Source organism: Dendropsophus ebraccatus, chromosome 5 (assembly GCF_027789765.1).
Source record: "Dendropsophus ebraccatus isolate aDenEbr1 chromosome 5, aDenEbr1.pat, whole genome shotgun sequence".
NCBI lineage: Eukaryota > Metazoa > Chordata > Amphibia > Anura > Hylidae > Dendropsophus > Dendropsophus ebraccatus.
The window spans coordinates 13,397,958-13,417,452 of record NC_091458.1 but is presented as its reverse complement, the minus strand read 5'-3'; the positions used below and the strand labels follow the sequence as shown (position 1 = coordinate 13,417,452).

The 19,495-nt window shown below is 46.3% G+C and overlaps 2 protein-coding genes across 2 annotated transcripts; one reads left to right on the top strand and one right to left on the bottom strand.

Moving 5' to 3' along the window:
- Positions 1-5,530: 5,530 nt before the first annotated feature.
- Positions 5,531-6,486, bottom strand: COA4 (cytochrome c oxidase assembly factor 4 homolog). The gene is made up of 2 exons (XM_069971942.1): positions 6,318-6,486; positions 5,531-5,875 (listed from the first exon to the last, which is right to left on the bottom strand). The coding sequence occupies exon 2, from the start codon at positions 5,867-5,869 to the stop codon at positions 5,612-5,614; it is 258 nt and encodes an 85-aa protein (XP_069828043.1). The 5' UTR covers positions 5,870-5,875; positions 6,318-6,486; the 3' UTR covers positions 5,531-5,611.
- Positions 6,487-6,606: 120 nt separating this feature from the next.
- Positions 6,607-19,495, top strand: PAAF1 (proteasomal ATPase associated factor 1). The gene is made up of 12 exons (XM_069971941.1): positions 6,607-6,682; positions 7,293-7,333; positions 8,251-8,354; positions 8,616-8,705; positions 14,218-14,316; positions 14,547-14,697; positions 14,781-14,975; positions 15,178-15,269; positions 15,394-15,509; positions 15,827-15,909; positions 16,094-16,176; positions 18,420-19,495. The coding sequence occupies exons 1-12, from the start codon at positions 6,636-6,638 to the stop codon at positions 18,495-18,497; spliced, it is 1,179 nt and encodes a 392-aa protein (XP_069828042.1). The 5' UTR covers positions 6,607-6,635; the 3' UTR covers positions 18,498-19,495.

Genomic DNA, 19,495 nt, shown 5'->3' with positions numbered 1-19,495 from the left:
TTGAAGGTCTACATTGAAAATTCTTGAGAGTCTTTCCCACTTCTAACAATGGTGAACTCCTCCATGTTCCAGGACAACACAACCCACACACTGACCATCAGAAGCAAACTTTTACAGTTCATAACATGGACTTCCATTCTCTTAATCTTCATTGGTTTCTTTTTATTCCTTTGCTTCGTTACGTTGCTTTTGAAGGTCTTCTACAAGACTCCGACTCTACGAGAGAGCGCTCGGTATGTCCTCTTCGTCTTTTTGCTTCTCAATGACACGTTGTTTCTTCTTATAGGCTTATATTATCTGATGGCATCTATGTACTTATTACACATCCCTGTGCCGCTTTGTTATATTATATACATGGTATCTTCCATTACATTCAGAGTTACCCCATGTAACCTGGCGGCCATGGCTTTGGAACAATACGTTGCTATTTGTCATCCATTACAACACAAGCAACTCTGCACAACTCGAAGAGCAAATATTGTGTTTACCGTCATATGTTCACTGGAGATGATCCCATATGTGGCTGAATTCTATGTCATGGCCTCAGCAATAACCAATATATTTAATCTCTATGTTGTATGCCAGCAGGAAAACTTGGTGTTCAACCCAATTCAGAATGTCATACGTTCCATAAATCTCATTCTCTGCTTGACGTTGGTTGCTGTAGTCATCTTATTCACATACGTCAGGATCATGCAGGTGGCCATGCGTGTAAGTCCTCAATCCTCTTCTGCCTCTAAAGCCGGGAAAACTGTTATGATCCACGCTGTCCAATTATTACTATGCAGCAGTTCCTTACTGACCACTCTTAGCCGAGATTTTCCTACCATATGGCCAGAGGGCTTTCAGATAACACAATACTTTTTCTTCATCTCTTTGCCCAGGTTCCTCAGCCCTTTAATCTATGGGGTCCGAGATGAACTCTTGAGACGATACATGAAAAAGTCTTTATCCAGATACTTCTGTTCCACTGTGATGGCAAAAAATTGTGCATATGACATATGAAAGGTCACGTCCTTAGGTGATTCGACTTGAATATCTTGTCATTCACCATCTGAACTCACATTGGGTTTGGTTGCACTTATACAGGTAGATGGGCAGCTAGTGACTCTATAAGGTCCTGGTAGATGTCACAGGTATGTGGAGCCATGCTGACTGCATCCCACACCTGCTGGAGGGTCCATAGAGCAAACCTGACCATCAAGGTCCCATAGACGCTCAAATGGTTTCAGGGTCAGGGTAGTGATTTGGAAGTCTTGGTCATGTTGGTCATTTGACATTGCTGAAGGATCCCATCTACCCCAGGAGAGACAAATTGGTGTACGTGATTTGCTAGGATGGATTTATACCTAGATCAGCTCCATGTCGATGTGCCCAGAGAACATAACAAGAACATCCCCCAGACTATAATGCTGATCCCAGCAGCTTGTGTTCTTTCAGCAATGTCTGCAGGGTGTTTGTTCTCTAATGTTTCTCGCCTGACACGCCAACGTCCATCTGTTGGACCAAGCACAAAAAGTGACTCATCAAAGAAGACAATACCTTTGCCAATCTACGGAGGTTTAATATATGGATATATTGTTAACCATTTGGGCTACAGCAATAACCATTTATTTTCATTTGAGACACATTTTACACGTAAATAACCCAATAAAAAGGTGCCAACAGCCTTAGAGTGGACGTTTTACAGCTAAAATAGCTATATGACTTTAATTTACAAAAAAGATTATATACAAATATTAGCGTCATTTGTCTTTTTACTTTTGATTTTTTTTTATTATATATTATTATTTTTTCCACCAGGAAAAGTTCTGATGATCCCCTTTCAACAGTGTATTGCAATTCCTGAGCACAGACAATTGTCAGGCATCTAGTAAGATAATTGTTGTATATGATCAGTGCTGCACACCTCTGCCTTAAATTTTAAAGCCGGTGCTCAGTGGTAACTGGGTTCTTCAACCATAAGTCTCGTATAGGAGAAAACCACGGCACTCGATATTGCAAGAATAAGTGAGGGTTTATTTATTTAGCAAATAGATACAAGGTATTTACTCCGACCGTACATAAGAAATGCAAGGGATGAGACCAAATAACATATGGTGCGACGTTTCGGTCCGCTATGGACCTTCCTCAGGCAATGGGGTCTCTTAAGAGCTGCCACCGACCCTTCTCCCTGCATACAGCTCTTAAGAGACCCCATTGCCTGAGGAAGGTCCATAGCGGACCGAAACGTCGCACCATATGTTATTTGGTCTCATCCCTTGCATTTCTTATGTACGGTCGGAGTAAATACCTTGTATCTATTTGCTAAATAAATAAACCCTCACTTATTCTTGCAATATCGAGTGCCATGGTTTTCTCCTATCTAGTAAGATAATATCTATAGGGTAAGGGCCCTATTACACGGAACGATAACTGGCCAAAACGGCCCTATCCGGCCGATTATTGCTCTGTGTAAAAAAGACAACGATCAGCCGATGACAACGATAAACGGCTGATCGTTGATGAAGGTTTGGACCTATAATTGTCGGGCGCTGACCGCACATCGCTATGTGAAATAGCGATGCGCGGCCGGTGGCTGACAATTTCCAAACTGTATACATTACCTATCCATGATGTAGAGCTCCTCTTGCGCTCTGCTTCTCCCCGGGTCCTGCGCGCTCCACCCCAGCCAGTGATTGGCTGAGTGGCCTGTCAGCTGAGACAGGCCGCTCTGGAGCTGCAGCGCACAGGACCAGGTGAACAGCAGACCGCAAGCATGGATAGGTAATGTATACAGTTTAACGATGTCCATTCAGCCCTTGTTAAACGATTATCGGGCCGTGTAATAGGCCCAGTAAACGAGCACCGATCTAGCAGATCTGCGCTTGTTTACAGTTATTATCAGGCCGCCATCGGCCCGTGTAATAGGACCCTAAGAATCAGCAGATCTCCTCATAGTTGGTGGTCTTAATCTGGCCATACACCTTCAATAACTAATGGCCGCTGTCAGATGTCTGTTTCAACTGACAGCAAATGTAAAAAAATACAAATGACAAAAAAAATAAAATCTATGTTCTTCTGCTGCGGTAAGGAGGGAGGGGACTAGAATGTGAGTAACACAACTACACAGGTCAGGAAGGGGAATCCGACTGGTTCGATATCATGTCTGTTACACAATGTGGCCGAGGACTAGGATCTGAGTGACACCGTTACATCACTGTAATGTCACTGGTCCAGTAGCATGATGATCACATGGTCTGGTCAGACAATACTCCTTGTGGAAGTAAATGCTTATCCAATGTAAAAGGGTGACATGGCTGCTTTTGGTAGTAGGGGTAGTAACTATAGATGAGCGAACCGGGTTTAGGTCCGAGTCGATCCGGACCCGAACGTTCGGTATTTGATTAGCTGGGACTGCTGAACTTAGATAAAGCTCTAAGGTTGTCTGGAAAACATGTATACAGCCAATGACTATATCCATGTTTTCCACATAGCCTTAGGGCTTTATCCAAGTTCAGCAGCCACCGCTAATCAAATGCCGAAAGTTCGGGTTCGGATCGACTCGAGCATGCTCCAGGTTCACTCATCTCTATTATTTCCTAAGAGTTCTACATAGCACTAAAAAAGAAGAAAAACATTTTTTTTAGAGTGTATGTGTCCATGGAAGGGCGGATGGGCAGATACCAGCCACCACTAGCAGTGGCTTTTCTTGCTAGACCAACATATGGAGGATGTTGAAATCCAGATTTTTTTTCCACTCTCATGTACCGTCAGCCAATCCGGAAAATATTTTAGGGAGTGGAGATCAGTACACCCCCATAGGTATATGCAGATTGTGACCACATGTCTCTGCAGACAAGGTTTAGAGGGAATGTGTCACCTAAGTTTTTTTTTGTTTAGACTCAGATACTAAATTATTTTAATCTGTTTCTATTTTCTGACTTTAATTTTTATTTTGTTTCAATTTTTGAACACTGTTATGGGAGCTGCCATCTTGCCTGGGCTGTTCTTAACAGCATTTAGTTACATGCTTTGCAGCAAGACTCATGGACATAGACGACAATAGACAGACTCTGGCCCCTTGAGATGAATGTGAACGATTACTGAGCGCACTCAGGTAGAGGTAATTCCATAGAGAGCTGCTATTGTTTTCTCTATCTACTGGTGTCACATGACGCTGCAAGCTGTACAGATCACTTTGCAGCAGCCTACTCTTATCCCCACAGATACAACAGGAAGTCTCAGCTTAGTCTTAGCCCCAGTGGTGAGAATGAAAACGGCAAGATCTTAAGATTATTTTATAATATAGAGAGAAAAATAGAAAATTAGAAAAAAAAGTCACCAAAAATTCTTTATAAATATGTTTAAAGCGACTCTGTACCCACAATCTGACCCCCCAAACCACTTGTACCATCGGATAGCTGCTTTTAATCCAAGATCTGTCCTGAGGTCCGTTCGGCAGGTGATTCAGTTATTGTCCTAAAAACAACTTTTAAATTTACAGCTCCATGCCAAACGGGAGTATCTGTGCCCTAACTTTGCACCACCCCCTCCCATCCCTCCTCCCCACCCTCTTCCTCATTAGGAATGCCACTGAAACATTTTCTCCTGTCTGAACATTGCACAGGTGCCTTAACGATCCAGCCCATGTTCAATATTCACACAGCTGATGAATAAGAGACAATCTGCCTGGAGCATTCCTAATGATAAGGAGGGCGGGGAGGAGGGACAGAGAGGGCGTGCCAGTCTAATGCATGCACAATCTAAGCCACGGCCATTGGGCATGGGGCTGCCAGATTGAAAGTTGTTTTTTAGGACAATAACTGAATCACCTGCTGAACAGACCCCAGGACAGATCTTGGATTAAAAGCAGCTATCCGAAGGTACAAGCGGTTTGGGGGGGTCAGATTGTGGGTACAGAGTTGCTTTAACATTAACAAAGTAAGTCATTTTCTGATGACACATTCCCTTTAAGACTTTCTATAGGAAAAGCAGCTCTGAAGCACAAACTGCTGTTCAGTGAAATACTACTCAGAAAAGGAAAAGCAAAAAACTCCATAGAAGGATTATTGTTTGCAAGGAGACAATGTGATATTCTATTTCGCCATCTTTACATTGGTAAAGAAAATGATAAAACCCACCATTCCAGGGCCCCTGAATGGCGTCTATGCAAATACATCCCCATATCTCCGCTCATCTGTCAGTCTTAACTGCAGTTCTTACATTGTGTTCATGAACCAGGAAGCTCAGGATGAACAGTCTCTTCTCCCCCCAATGCAACCCATATAAATTATGATGCAATGATCAATGATGACTGATTGAGAACTAAATCAATAGTAATAGGTTGATAGGCAAGAATCCATCTAAGTTCAACCAACAGAAACCCCACTGTGCTGATCAATGGTGAGGAAAATCACACAAAGCCGCCGTATTATTGAAAATCTGAATACTAATTTGCAATCGCTTTCCTTAAAAGTTTAATGAAAAAATATATATATATATATACATAGTCATTGGCGCCTTTGTCATGTGACCATGTTTGCCATCATAAGATATGTATATGGCCACACACATAGTACATGACAGGTGGAGTCACATGTGGGGTTCTCAGAGCTGGATCCCCTGAAGGCTAGGATGTGGTGTCGGCCATGTGACCCTTCTTCTTCTTCAGCTCCTCCATCCTCTTCCTCTGATAGTCCTGCATGCAGTTCTTGAAGTTCTGCACCTGGTCCTGGCAGCGCCTCCAGTCCTGGTGCTCCGCCATACACTCCTGTACCGCATAGTGAAAGGCCGTGCAGCCAGTCCGCGAGATCATCTGATCCACCGGATCCTCCTCGTCCTCCTCCTTGCGACTGCGGTTATGAGGCTGAGGTGTCGGAGCGGACATCTTATTCTGCAAAACAACAGCGAAATATTAAAGCATTTAGAGGGGGTTTCCAGGTCCTTGAAGGGCAAATGATAGTGATCAAATACAAGCTGGGACTTGTGGTTCTTCAAAACATGTTGATTGTTTATCTGGTTTGTTAGGTCCATAGGCGTCTATGGGTTTCTATTCACTGACAACAAGCAGAAATCTTAAAAGAATTTTACAAATTTGGTTCTTATACAACAATTAAGCTTTTTTTTTTTAACAGACAATGGAAAGTTCCTCCTACAAGTATCCTGGATATGTCCCTTAAAATACTTATGACCTCAAAAGTGAACTATATGACGTAATACATGGTTTTGATTAAACACTTTCAGCCCTTAAAGTGCTGGGACTTGTAGTTCTATAAAATCCCTCAGAAAAGAAGCCCAGTAAGCAGACACAGGTATCTAGGGGACATAACACTCACCTAGATCAGACTCTCCATACACTTGTGTCACTGTATCCTCTCCTCAGTCCTCCAGCTCTCTTCTTCCTGCCCTACAACTCTCGTCTTTTACCAATTCCACAAGTGTCTTCAGTCACCATGTCTCCGTCAGAAGCGGACGCCATTTTGTCGTAGTCAAAGCGTCATTACATAACGTGCAGCAGAAGATGCAGCAGATAGGAGACATAAACTGCGCATGCCCAGCAGCCTCTAGTGACGCGCGCATTCTACTTCCTGTTCGGTGATCGCTGTATCCCTGGCCGTGACAGCTGCTTCCGGTTGTGTTCTGCCTGCACCAACATGGCCGCCAGGATTTACATCCAGAGTGACTGGGCTCAGAACTTGAGGTGGGGGGAACTGCAAGTGATTTTTGTCTTTGTATGTTTAACTTATGCAAACCCAATTGTTATGAAGCTACAATTCCAAGCGTAACCTGAAAGCACTGAGCTGTCAGGGCATGCTGGGAGTTGTAGTTCTACAATACTTGGGGACCTAAGAGTTGGGTTACTGTTATATATTGCATATTAATATGATATGCATTATTTTCTTCCCCTTTAAGTTGTGCTCCGTTTAATGGAGGAACATGCACTAGGCGCTGTGAGGACATCTGGTGGTCAGAGATGAATTTCCCACCTTGAGACCCAGAGAACAACGCCTCTAAGGGAGTAAAAGTGGTGGAATATAAAGCGGAGCCCGGGCTGTGGACGCTGCTTGAAATTCAGCCTGTCACATTGATTCCGTGCAATACCTCGTCACCTCCACTCAAAGAATTAAAATTTCACCACTTTTACCCAGTGTGAACAGGCCCTAAGGCTGCGACCTTGGAATCTATAAAAATAAAAAAAAAAGAGAAATCCCATGTCATGTAGGAGGCGCGACCCTGGTGGTTTCCATGAGTAATGGCGTTACTATGTAGCTCGGCCTTATATCCTGTCTGACGCCCTTTTTCTCTTTCAGGAAGGCAGAAGGAGAGGCGTGGGTCTCCTGTAAGATCCCAGGTAAGACGTCTTAGCGATGTCCAACACCAGTGAAGATCTGTGCACGTTGTATCATGTTCTCCAGTCCTTTTAATTCCCATGATCGATGACGTGATCGCTGTAGAAATCGCTCCTTGCTAGACCTATTTCCTACAGTGGCCACTACAGGGAAGATGCGGTATTACATATGGCTATTTAAAGGGGTTATCCAGCGCTACAAAAACATGGCCACTTTCCCCCCTCTTTTGTCTCCACTTTGGGTGGGGTTTTGAAACTCAGTTCCATTGAAGTAAATGGAGCTTAATTGCAAACCACACCTGAACTGGAGACAAGAGAGGGGGAAAGTTGCCATGTTTTTGTAGCGCTGGATAACCCCTTTAATGGAATCTAGATCAGTGATCTCCAGCACCTTCAAAACTACAAACCCTATCATGGCATGATGGAATTAGTAGATTTGCAACAGCCGGAAAGCCATAGGTCAGAGAACACTGTTCACTGCTCAGTCTGGGCCTTTGGTAATAATGAAATGAGGCACTGATGACAGACACTGGGTATAGACATGCCCTACCTGTCCCTCAGGATGGCCGAGGTCATGCACATAGCTAATGTGAACAAAATGAGCTATAGTGTAAAGCATAGAGGTGTAACAGACTGATAATAAAGGGGATATCCAAGATTTAAAAGAAAAAACAACAACGTAGCTGTATTCTTTTAGAAACAGCGCCACACTTGTCTTCAGCTTGTTTGTTGTATTGCAGCTCAGTTCCATAGAAGTGAATGGAGCCAAGTTGTAATACCACACACAACCTAATCACAGGTGTGGTGCTGTTTTAGGAAGAAAGCTTTCCCCCCCCCCCCCTTATCCCAGTTAACCCCATAAGTAACAGCCATATTAGGTATTAAGAGAGTGTTTAAGATTGGTGTCCTCTATGTCACAGGAAGGCCAACAATCTACGGGACCCTAAGGTGTGGAGGAGTCTGTCCAGACGGGATACCTAATATTACGTCCTCTGAGGAATTTTCTGTACTTGACGTCACTAAGGTATCAAATTCCTTCTCAATACTGGGAGAATAAACTGCCCACAAAGGGCCTCTGCATGCTAATAAGACGCTATAGTCACCCAGCCAGCATACAGCTATACAGCATCCTCCCACACACCCTTACACACTACTAATGTAAGCTTCTGCTCGTAGGGTTTCTCTCCATTATGTTATTTCATATATACTGTCATGTTGCTTCATGTGAAATAAAAGTAAATGTTTGTGTATTGTTACTTTATCAATCATCTTTTATTTTCTACAGAAAAGTCTTCTCATCTCCTGTCCCTCTCAGAGTGTCTCCAGTAAATTTGTGGCTCCTTATACAAGCTTCCCCAGAGTCCACCAGAAAAGTGTAAGGTCTTTTTTTCCTTATATACAAGAATATAACTACTATAATACTCCTCCTATATACAGGAATATAACTACTATAATACTCCTCCTATATACAGGAATATAACTACTATAATACTGCCCCCTATATACAGGAATATAACTACTATAATCCTGCCCCATATACAAGAATATAACTACTATAATACTGCTCCTATATACAAGAATATAACTACTATAATACTGCTCCTATATACAGGAATATAACTACTATAATACTGCTCCTATATACAGGAATATAACTACTATAATACTGCTCCTATATACAGGAATATAACTACTATAATACTGCTCCTATATACAGGAATATAACTACTATAATACTGCTCCTATATACAGGGATATAACTACTATAATACTGCTCCTATATACAGGAATATAACTACTATAATACTGCTCCTATATACAGGGATATAACTACTATAATACTCCTCCTATATACAGGAATATAACTACTATAATACACGAACTGGAGAGAATGGAACCACTGCACATCCCATCTATGGCTGATACTAATGCCGCTAGGCCTATATTAAAAATCAACACCAGAGTGTCTGTATATGAATTGATCAAGCCATATTGCCCCGTGTACCACCGCGCAGGTCCTCTGGTCCACACAGGTCCCTACGCTAACTCCACACCGTGTCGGTCAGCGACCGCCAACCCTGCAAAGCGTGCACATGCAGGGAAGGGAGGCCATGGAACGGCCCTGCAACCCCAATGTCACAGGACCAGACCCAAAAAGCCCCACCAAAACCCAGCCAGCACCACCGGCGGGGAAGGCTGCCCCCAAACGACACAAGTATGGATATGGTATTACACTTACCATTGCTGCTCTCACAGAATGGGGAAGACATAAGGTCCAGACATGTGAGCACAGACATATCCTGCTAATTTTGGTCATGTGGGTCTTATAAAGGAGTGCTAGCTGTTCAGAGAGGGAGAACTTTGAAACACGAACTGGAGAGAATGGAACGGCTGCACATCCCATCTATGGCTGATACTAATGCCGCTAGGCCTATATTAAAAATCAACACCAGAGTGTCTGTATATGAATTGATCAAGCCATATTGCCCCGTGTACCACCGCCGGGTTCTGGTGTGGTGTTTTTGGGTCTGGTCCTGTGGCATGGGGGTCGCAGGGCCGTCCCATGGCCCCCGTTCCCTGGCTGTGCACGCCTGCGGGGTTGGTGGCCACTGACTGGCACGGTGTGGACTTAGTGTAGGGACCCATGTGTATCAGATACCGGCACGAGGTACATGGGGCAGTATGGCTTGATAAATTCATACACAAAATTCTGATGTGTTTTTTTATTTAGCCTAGGGGCACTAGTATCAGCCATAGGTGTGAGGTGCAGCACTCTGTTTCTTCCCTGAACCGCATTTTGTTTCTCTCTTTTCTCCGTGTTTTGCACTCCTCCTGGTGAGACCCACATGACCGCAATTAGCAGGAGACACCTGAGTGCACATGGTTTTAATCCCTCCTGTTTTTTCCCATTCTGTTTGCTGCAGCTATGGTGAGTGTAATACCTTATCCAGACTTGTGCTGCTTGGGGGCGACCTTCTCCGCCGGCGGTGCTGGCCGGGTTCTGGTGTGGTGTTTTTGGGTCTGGTCCTGTGGCATGGGGGTCGCAGGGCCGTCCCATGGCCCCCGTTCCCTGACTGTGCACGCCTGCGGGGTTGGTGGCCACTGACTGGCACGGTGTGGACTTAGTGTAGGGACTAGGGCTGGGCGATTAATCGAATTAATTTGATTAATCGTCCAGAACGTTGAAATCGATTTGATTTTTTGTGAAAATCGTAAATTCGATTTTCACAAAAAATCATTTCGGGCTGCGGTGCCGGGGAGGAGCTGAGAGAAGGGGGGTTGCGGTGCAGGCCGGCGGGAGAGCCGCAGAGGGGCGGTGTGGGTGAGCGGGGAGAAGATGCTGGGTGGCCAGGCTGGAGAGGGGCGGTGCAGTGCCGGCGGCCTCCAGCCACTGACAGCGCCGCCGCTGATCTGCCCCCGCCCCCTCCACTGAGCGTCCCACTCCCCTCCCGGCCAGATATGGAGGTCCCGGGTCTGTGGAGGAGGAGGCCGCAGGGACTACAGTAGGTGGTGATCGCGGCGCTGCTCGTCCTGGAGCTATACAGCGGGATCGGCGGGCTCGGTGCAGACCCCCGTTCCCGTTGTATAGCTCCGTGACCCGCAGCTATGCGATCACCACCTACTGTAGTCCCTGCGGCCTCCTCCTCCACAGACCCGGGACCTCCATATCTGGCCGGGAGGGGAGCGTGTGTGTGGAGGTGAGAGGAGGAGGAGATGTATGTGCCCTCCTGCTCCAATCACCTCCAGCTGCACCAGTCACCCCCCCCAGTCCCCTCAGTGTCCCCCCAATCCCCTCATTGTTCCCTCAGTGTCCCCCCCCCAGTCCCCTTCAGTGTCCCCCCCCCCCCCCCAGTCCCCTTCAGTGTCCCCCCCCCCCAGTCCCCTTCAGTGTCCCCCCCCCCCCAGTCCCCTTCAGTGTCCCCCCCCCCCAGTCCCCTTCAGTGTCCCCCCCCAGTCCCCTTCAGTGTCCCCCCCCAGTCCCCTCATTGTTCCCTCAGTGTCCCCCCGTCCTCTTCAGTGTCCCCCCCAGTCCCCTTCAGTGTGTCCCCCCCAGTCCCCTTCAGTGTGTCCCCCCCAGTCCCCTTCAGTGTGTCCCCCCCAGTCCCCTTCAGTGTCCCCCCCCCAGTCCCCTTCAGTGTGTCCCCCCCCCAGTCCCCTTCAGTGTGTCCCCCCCCAGTCCCCTTCAGTGTGTCCCCCCCCAGTCCCCTTCAGTGTGTCCCCCCCAGTCCCCTTCAGTGTCCCCCATTGTCCCTCCAGTCCCCCATTGTCCCTCCAGTCCCCCATTGTCCCTCCAGTCCCCTTTAGTGTCACCCCAGTCCCCTTTAGTGTCACCCCAGTCCCCTTTAGTGTCACCCCAGTCCCCTTTAGTGTCACCCCAGTCCCCTTTAGTGTCACCCCAGTCCCCTTTAGTGTCACCCCAGTCCCCTTTAGTGTCACCCCAGTCCCCTTTAGTGTCACCCCAGTCCCCTTTAGTGTCACCCCAGTCCCCTTTAGTGTCACCCCAGTCCCCTTTAGTGTCACCCCAGTCCCCTTTAGTGTCACCCCAGTCCCTTCAGTCCCCCAGTGTCACCCCAGTCCCCTTTAGTGTCACCCCAGTCCCCTTTAGTGTCACCCCAGTCCCCTTTAGTGTCACCCCAGTCCCCTTTAGTGTCACCCCAGTCCCCTTTAGTGTCACCCCAGTCCCCTTTAGTGTCACCCCAGTCCCCTTTAGTGTCACCCCAGTCCCCTTTAGTGTCACCCCAGTCCCCTTTAGTGTCACCCCAGTCCCCTTTAGTGTCACCCCAGTCCCCTTTAGTGTCACCCCACTCCCCTTTAGTGTCACCCCAGTCCCCTTTAGTGTCACCCCAGTCCCCTTTAGTGTCACCCCAGTCCCCTTTAGTGTCACCCCAGTCCCCTTTAGTGTCACCCCAGTCCCCTTTAGTGTCCCCCATTGTCCCTCCAGTCCCCCAGGGTCACCCCAGTGTCACCCCAGTCCCCTTTAGTGTCCCCCAGTCCCCTTTAGTGTCCCCCAGTCCCCTTTAGTGTCCCCCAGTCCCCTTTAGTGTCCCCCAGTCCCCTTTAGTGTCCCCCAGTCCCCTTTAGTGTCCCCCAGTCCCCTTTAGTGTCCCCCAGTCCCCTTTAGTGTCCCCCAGTCCCCTTTAGTGTCCCCCAGTCCCCTTTAGTGTCCCCCAGTCCCCTTTAGTGTCCCCCAGTCCCCTTTAGTGTCCCCCAGTCCCCTTTAGTGTCCCCCAGTCCCCTTTAGTGTCCCCCAGTCCCCTTTAGTGTCCCCCAGTCCCCTTTAGTGTCCCCCAGTCCCCTTTAGTGTCCCCCAGTCCCCTTTAGTGTCACCCCAGTCCCCTTTAGTGTCACCCCAGTCCCCTTTAGTGTCCCCCAGTCCCCTTTAGTGTCCCCCAGTCCCCTTTAGTGTCCCCCAGTCCCCTTTAGTGTCCCCCAGTCCCCTTTAGTGTCCCCCAGTCCCCTTTAGTGTCACCCCAGTCCCCTTTAGTGTCACCCCAGTCCCCTTCAGTTTTACCCCAGTCACCCCTCATCTATACCTCCACTCCTACACCCCCTATCCACTATACCTCCACTACTACACCCTACGTAGATGGAGGCACAAACATGATTTCCTATACTATATGGGGCCTCTGTTACACTGGAAATCAATACAGTTGTTGTCTAAAATATTAAAATAGTATCTGATGCTGAAGGGAGAAAATGTTCTGTTTATTTAGCAAAAAAGGAAAAAAATCGAGATTTAAATCGAGAATCGTCAAAAAATTTTAAAAAATCGAGATTTTATTTTTTGCCCATATCGCCCAGCCCTAGTAGGGACCCATGTGTATCAGATACCTGCACGATGGTACATGGGGCAGTATGGCTTGATCAATTCATACACAAAATTCTGATGTGTTTTTTTATTTAGCCTAGCGGCACTAGTATCAGCCATAGGTGTGAGGTGCAGCACTCTGTTTCTTCCCTGAACCGCATAACTACTATAATACTGCCTCCTATATACAAGAATATAACTACTATAATACTGCTCCTATATACAGGAATATAACTACTATAATACTGCTCCTATATACAGGAATATAACTACTATAATACCGCTCCCTATATACAAGAATATAACTACTATAATACTGCTCCTATATACAGGAATATAACTACTATAATACCGCTCCCTATATACAAGAATATAACTACTATAATACTGCTCCCTATATACACAAATATAACTACTATAATACTGCCCCTATATACAGGAATATAACTACTATAATACTGCTCCTATATACAGGAATATAACTACTATAATACTGCCTCCTATATACAAGAATATAATTACAATAATACTGCTCCTATATACAAGAATATAACTACTATAATACTGCTCCTATATACAGGAATATAACTAATATAATACTGCTCCTATATACAGGGATATAACTACTATAATACTGCTCCTATATACAAGAATATAATTACTATCAGGCCATGTTCCCACGTAGTATCTTAGATTGGTTCCCACGTAGTAAGACACCAGCCGTTCTGTGACCCGGCCGATGTCAGAGAAGATCATCCCGGCCGGATGATCTTCACTGTTGCTGAATTGGGATGCGGGCGCATTTTGTGCGCGCCCGTATCTCAATTCGCCGCTGCACAAAATGGAGCGTGCGGCCGGAGATGTCAGTTTTGTACAATGTGCTAGGGATCCCGGCAGAAGTGTATACTATGTGTATATACTCCGGCCGGGATTTCCTCAGGTGCAGCACTACGTAAGTACCGTAGTAATCATGGTTATTGTTGCAAATTGGCAACAGCGGCTGTGATTACTACGGTACTTAGCCTCATACTGCTCATATGTGCAAGAATATACCTGACATGACACGTTATATTTGCAGGTGACGTGTCTCGATATCTCCTGTGGAGGGGGTCTTGGGGTCTCCACGAGTACAGATGGGTCGATGAAGATCTGGCAGACCAATAATGGAGAGACAAGGGTAAGATGTTTGCTTGGACCCTGCAGGTCGTGCACTGATGGGCTTCAGTACTTCAGGAACTGTTGTGGTGTCTCCCCTTGTTGACAGATCCTGGTTAATACACTAGCAGTGCACTAGACTGTTGTTTGTTCCCTGTTATCAGCCATGTTCTTCTAGTTATAGGCTTTGAAGTTAGGTTGAAAAGTAAATTCCTCATATGGGACTAAATTTCAGGGTTCTCTTTTCCGCAGAGAGTCCTGGAGGGTCACGTATATGATGTTAACTGCTGCATGTTCTTCCCCTCTGGTATGGTGGTCCTAAGTGGCGGCATGGACGCACAAGTGAAGATCTGGTCTGTGGAAGACGCCAGCTGCCCGGTTACCTTTAAGGGACATAAAGCAGGTAGGTTACCGCCATAGTGGCCGCGGCCTTGTGGTTACACACGGCTATATTGATCTTTAGGATCTGCTGTATTCCCTCACCAGGTATTCTGGACTTGGCCGTGATCGATCGTGGAAGAAACGTTGTATCATGTTCCAGGGACGGTACAGCCAGATTATGGGACTGTGGAAAGTCTGCGTGCTTGGCCATAGTGGCGGACTGTGGTGCCCCCATTAATGGGATCTCCATAGATGTTGCAGATAACACCATTGACCTGGGAACCCCAGAATCACCTCCATGTAAGTGTAAAAAGGGGAATAACGCATAGTGGGAGGATCAGACTACACAGGGGTTTACTTGTGGTCTGTAACCATGGAAACGTAGGTGTGCATAGAAACTGCTTGCAGGGAAAATCACATTTGGTGGTATTTATACAGGACGAGGTCATCATCCCTTAGTGCAGCTCCATGTGAGTCATTGCTGTCTTTCTTTTGGCTGCAGGTGACCGGGAGGTCGGGACGGAAGGAAAGCTACTGCTGCTGGCCAGAGAGGATAAGAAGCTGGAGGGTGTGAGTCTGCACAGCCGCCAGTCTGTAAGTCACTCCCCCAGTAATAGTCTCATACTAGCCAATATGGTGGACAGTATAAGAGGGGGTCCCTAACCCCCCCCAACATCCCCCTCGAACTGGCAGTGATATCTCCATCTTTACCTTCCAGGTCTTCTCCTTTGATGGCGCCGATGCCTTTAATTGTTGCACTTTCCTCTCCAGCGTGAACATCCTGGGAGGAGGGCAGGACGGGAACATCTACCAGCTGGACATCAGGAACACTAAGTAAGTGAACCCTCTGAGGTCACAGGCCTTATGGTTATGGTTAGAGGTGATCGAACTTAAAGTAAGTCCAAACCCGAGCGCTCTGCATTTGATTTGGTGGCTGGAGAAGTTGGATGCCCCCCCCTAGGGCTGCCAGGAAAACATGGATACAGACATAGGCCGTAGGTTATATCCATGTTTTCAGAACTATCTAGGGCGGCATCCAACTTCTCCAACCACCGGGAGTCAAATGCAGAGCGCTCGGGTTTGGACTTCCTGTAAGTTCGCTCATCTCTAGTTATGATTCTATGTGATGTTATCGTTTCTTGTTTCTTCAGAGTCCCCGTTCAGACCGTGTCCAAGTCCGGAGCTCCGGTCCTGTCACTGGTGCCATTCAGGGAGGGTTTCATCGCCAGTCAGGGTGCGACTTGTATCAGATTGTTATATAGTCATATATATATGTGTGTGTGTATATTATATGTGTATGTATATATAAATAATAATGTGTGCGTATATATGTATAATAATTTATACATATACACAAACACTATCACACTTCCTATATATCTGAATTTTGCATTTTTTTTCTAATTTCATATTTTTAGGGGACGGAACATGCTTCATCCTACAGCAGGATCTAGATCATGTTCTACAACTCACAGAACCAGATTGTGATCCTGTTTATAAGGTAAGTGACACCGCACTCCTCGTATAACCCTCATAATTCCCCTGGGAATAGCCTAGAACTAGGCAAAGTTCAATAGCCTGGAACTGGATCCTCAGCGGAGCCGTAAGAATGTTGCTTCAGATCAGTGTATATACTATGTCCAATAATCCAGAGAAGTCCAGAAGTACGGCATTGTGTTAGCATATCAGGATATTTAGGTTTTGGAAGGACTATTGTTTTAGGAGGGGGGGGGGGGGGGGTGCTATGCTTGTGAGGTCACAGAATGATAGGGTATAGGGGAAGGATCAGGGGTTGTTGGAATATTTCAGGGGGAAAATGTGCTGATCCTGTGGAAGGTCTTAGATTGCACGTTACATAGCAGAAAGAGCAGGCACACCAGCAGCACAGAGTATTTTAGGTGAGGAGTGCGCTTAGCACAAACTAAGAGTTTCATAGCTGAAAAAGCAAGGTTTTACAGCAGCACAGAGAATTTCAGGAGTCCAGTTGGGAGGTCACAGTTACATAGTAAATGGGTCTCCATGCAGCACAGTGTATTTGATGAGAAGGGATATGCTGATCTAGTAGGGGGTCACAGGTTTGGTGAACAGCAATACTGAGTCAGGGTATGAGCACACTGAGTAATTTTGACGGAAACTTTGTTGCGGAATTCTCAGCTCGTGCCCACTCGCGGATTCCGGCGGGCGGGTGCGCGTACGCGTCTCCGCCCGTGTCATAGACTCAATTTATGCACGGACGGATTTTTTTCATCCGTCCAAAAATGATCAAGTTCATTCTTTGGACGGAGGGCGGAATCCGCCCAAGCATAGAATGAAGTCAATGACACGGGTGGAGACGTGTGCACAGTCCGCGAGCGGGCGTGAGCTGAGAATTCCGCAACGGAGTTTCTGTCAAAATTACTCAGTGTGCACATACCCCTATTCAAAGGGACTGTATCATCAGGCCCGGGCTGAAGCACTGGAGGAGGGCCGATCCACCCCCAGTGGGAGGTAAACCCACCCCTCTGATACGACTCCATTGATTCCAATAGAGCCGCATCATAGAGGGGCTCATATATACTCCTCCCAGTGTACACACAATAAACACCTGCCCTGTAGATATTAAAAAGTGAGGATCTCGGCAAACTATTTGATCAAACAGAGTGTACCATGTCACCACATTAAGGCGTCCTCAGAGACATGGTCCCTACTCTAGCATTTTAACATTAGCAATGGCCTCTCCTGGGCTGAATAAGCTACAACTGGGCAGATAGGAGCCAAATGAACTGTTTTTATAGCAGCCTTGGGACATGGGTGGAGTGCAGGCCAACAGGAGGTAGCCACACACCCCACATTCACCAGAAAAAAAAGGGAAAAATTGGCAGCACATCTAAGACTCTGTTCACACTGCAGGTTGCACACTGCTTGTGGCTTAAGTACAGACAAAAAAACTGAAGGTGCAACAGCAACCCACAGGTGCAAGGGCTTTTTTCTGGTGAATGTGGGGTGTGTGGCTACCTCCTGTTGGCCTGCACTCCACCCATGTCCCAAGGGTGCTATATAAAGAGATCATTTGGCTCCTATCTGCCCAGTTGTAGGCTTATCCAGCCCAGGAGAGGCCATTGCTAGTGTGAAAATACTAGAGTAGGGACCATGTCTCTGGGGACGCCTTAACATGGCGACATGGTACACTGTTTGATCAAATAGTTTGCTAAGATCCTCACTTTTTAATATCTACGGAGCAGGTATTTACCGTGTGTACGCTGGGAGGAGTATATACGGTAAGCCCTTGCACCTGTGGGTTGCTGTTGCACCTTCTGTTTTTTTTTGTCTGTACTTCAACCACGAGCAGCGTGCAACCTGCAGTGTGAACAGAGTCATAGATGTGCTGACAATTTTTTTTTTTTTCCTTTTTTCTGATTTATTAAAATGTCATAGTCATTCAAAAATGGAAAAAAGTGCACAAGCATATTCACCTGGTAGTGACCAGACGCAGGCTGGCACCTGTTTGTGCGACTTTTAAAAAAATTGCGAATGATAAATTGGGCACTAATCCCGGATTATGCAAACTTTTGGGTGACTGCTCAAAATAAACAGATTAAAAAAAAAAAAAAGTTGCATTTGAAAAATATTTGCCGTCGAATATTGGTTGTTTATAAATAGAACTTAGACCAAAGGTGGGTGAAAAATCCAATTATTCATCTAAAAATAGGCGAAAAACCTAAATTTCCCGCTTTGTCCTCACTGATGTCACGTTTCCTTCCGCAGGTCGCAGTCAGTGAGAAATTGGTTTATACCTGCTGTAGGGATGGGATTATCCGCAAATACCAGCTGGCTGATCTCTGACCAGTATGTACTGGGAGCACTGGGACATCTTCATGCTTACCTATGGACAGTGGCCATCATTATGGATCTGGCTGGGGCTGTGATGGTGTCGCAGGAAGTGCCGCTTTATAGCATCAGGGCTGACCATGTGGATGTCAGAAGATGACAAGGACTGGAGCTTAGAGTGATCGCTTAAAGGGGGATTCCACCTGCTATGCGCTGTGCAGGAACGAGAGCGCTGCAGATCCTTTCCGATTGATGGGCCTGTACTGATCATATAGCCATGGACCTGTCTTCACTTGCTGTACGTGACAGAACATTTCTGTCCATAAACCTGTAACCTATTATATCTCACAGCTGAGAGTTTGTTACAATTGTATCCATAAGTGTAGAGATGGAGTACTCACAGAGCATTGTCTACACTGGATACAGCTGAGAGCAGGACTAGCTATGTACAATGTATCAGTCCAGGCTCTTAGAGCTCACAGAGCATTGTCTACACTGGATATAGCTGAGAGCAGGACTAGCTATGTACAATGTATCAGTCTGGAGCTCACAGAGCATTGTCTACACTGGGTACAGCTGAGAGCAGGACTAGCTATGTACAATGTATCAGTCTGGAGCTCACAGAGCATTGTCTACACTGGATACAGCTGAGAACAGGACTAGCTATGTACAATGTATCAGTCTGGGGTCCAGGCTGTAGAGCTCACAGAGCATTGTCTACACTGGATACAAGTATAACAAGTCCTCACCTGTGATAAGTGTGTGATGTATACAGGAATGTTTCCATTCACTGACAGTAAGCAGACAAGTTGGAAATGGAAAATAAAGTCTGTTGAAAAGTTGTAGAATTTTTTCACCTATGCTTTGTTTACAGCTGTCGCCGCCATCTGTCATGTGACCAGGACGTCCCTAGATCTGAGAATTCCTTTAAGTTCAAGATAATTATTTTTCTATGTATTTAACCACAAAGGGTTAACTATTTCTTTGGTGGCAATAAAATCAGATGTTTTGTA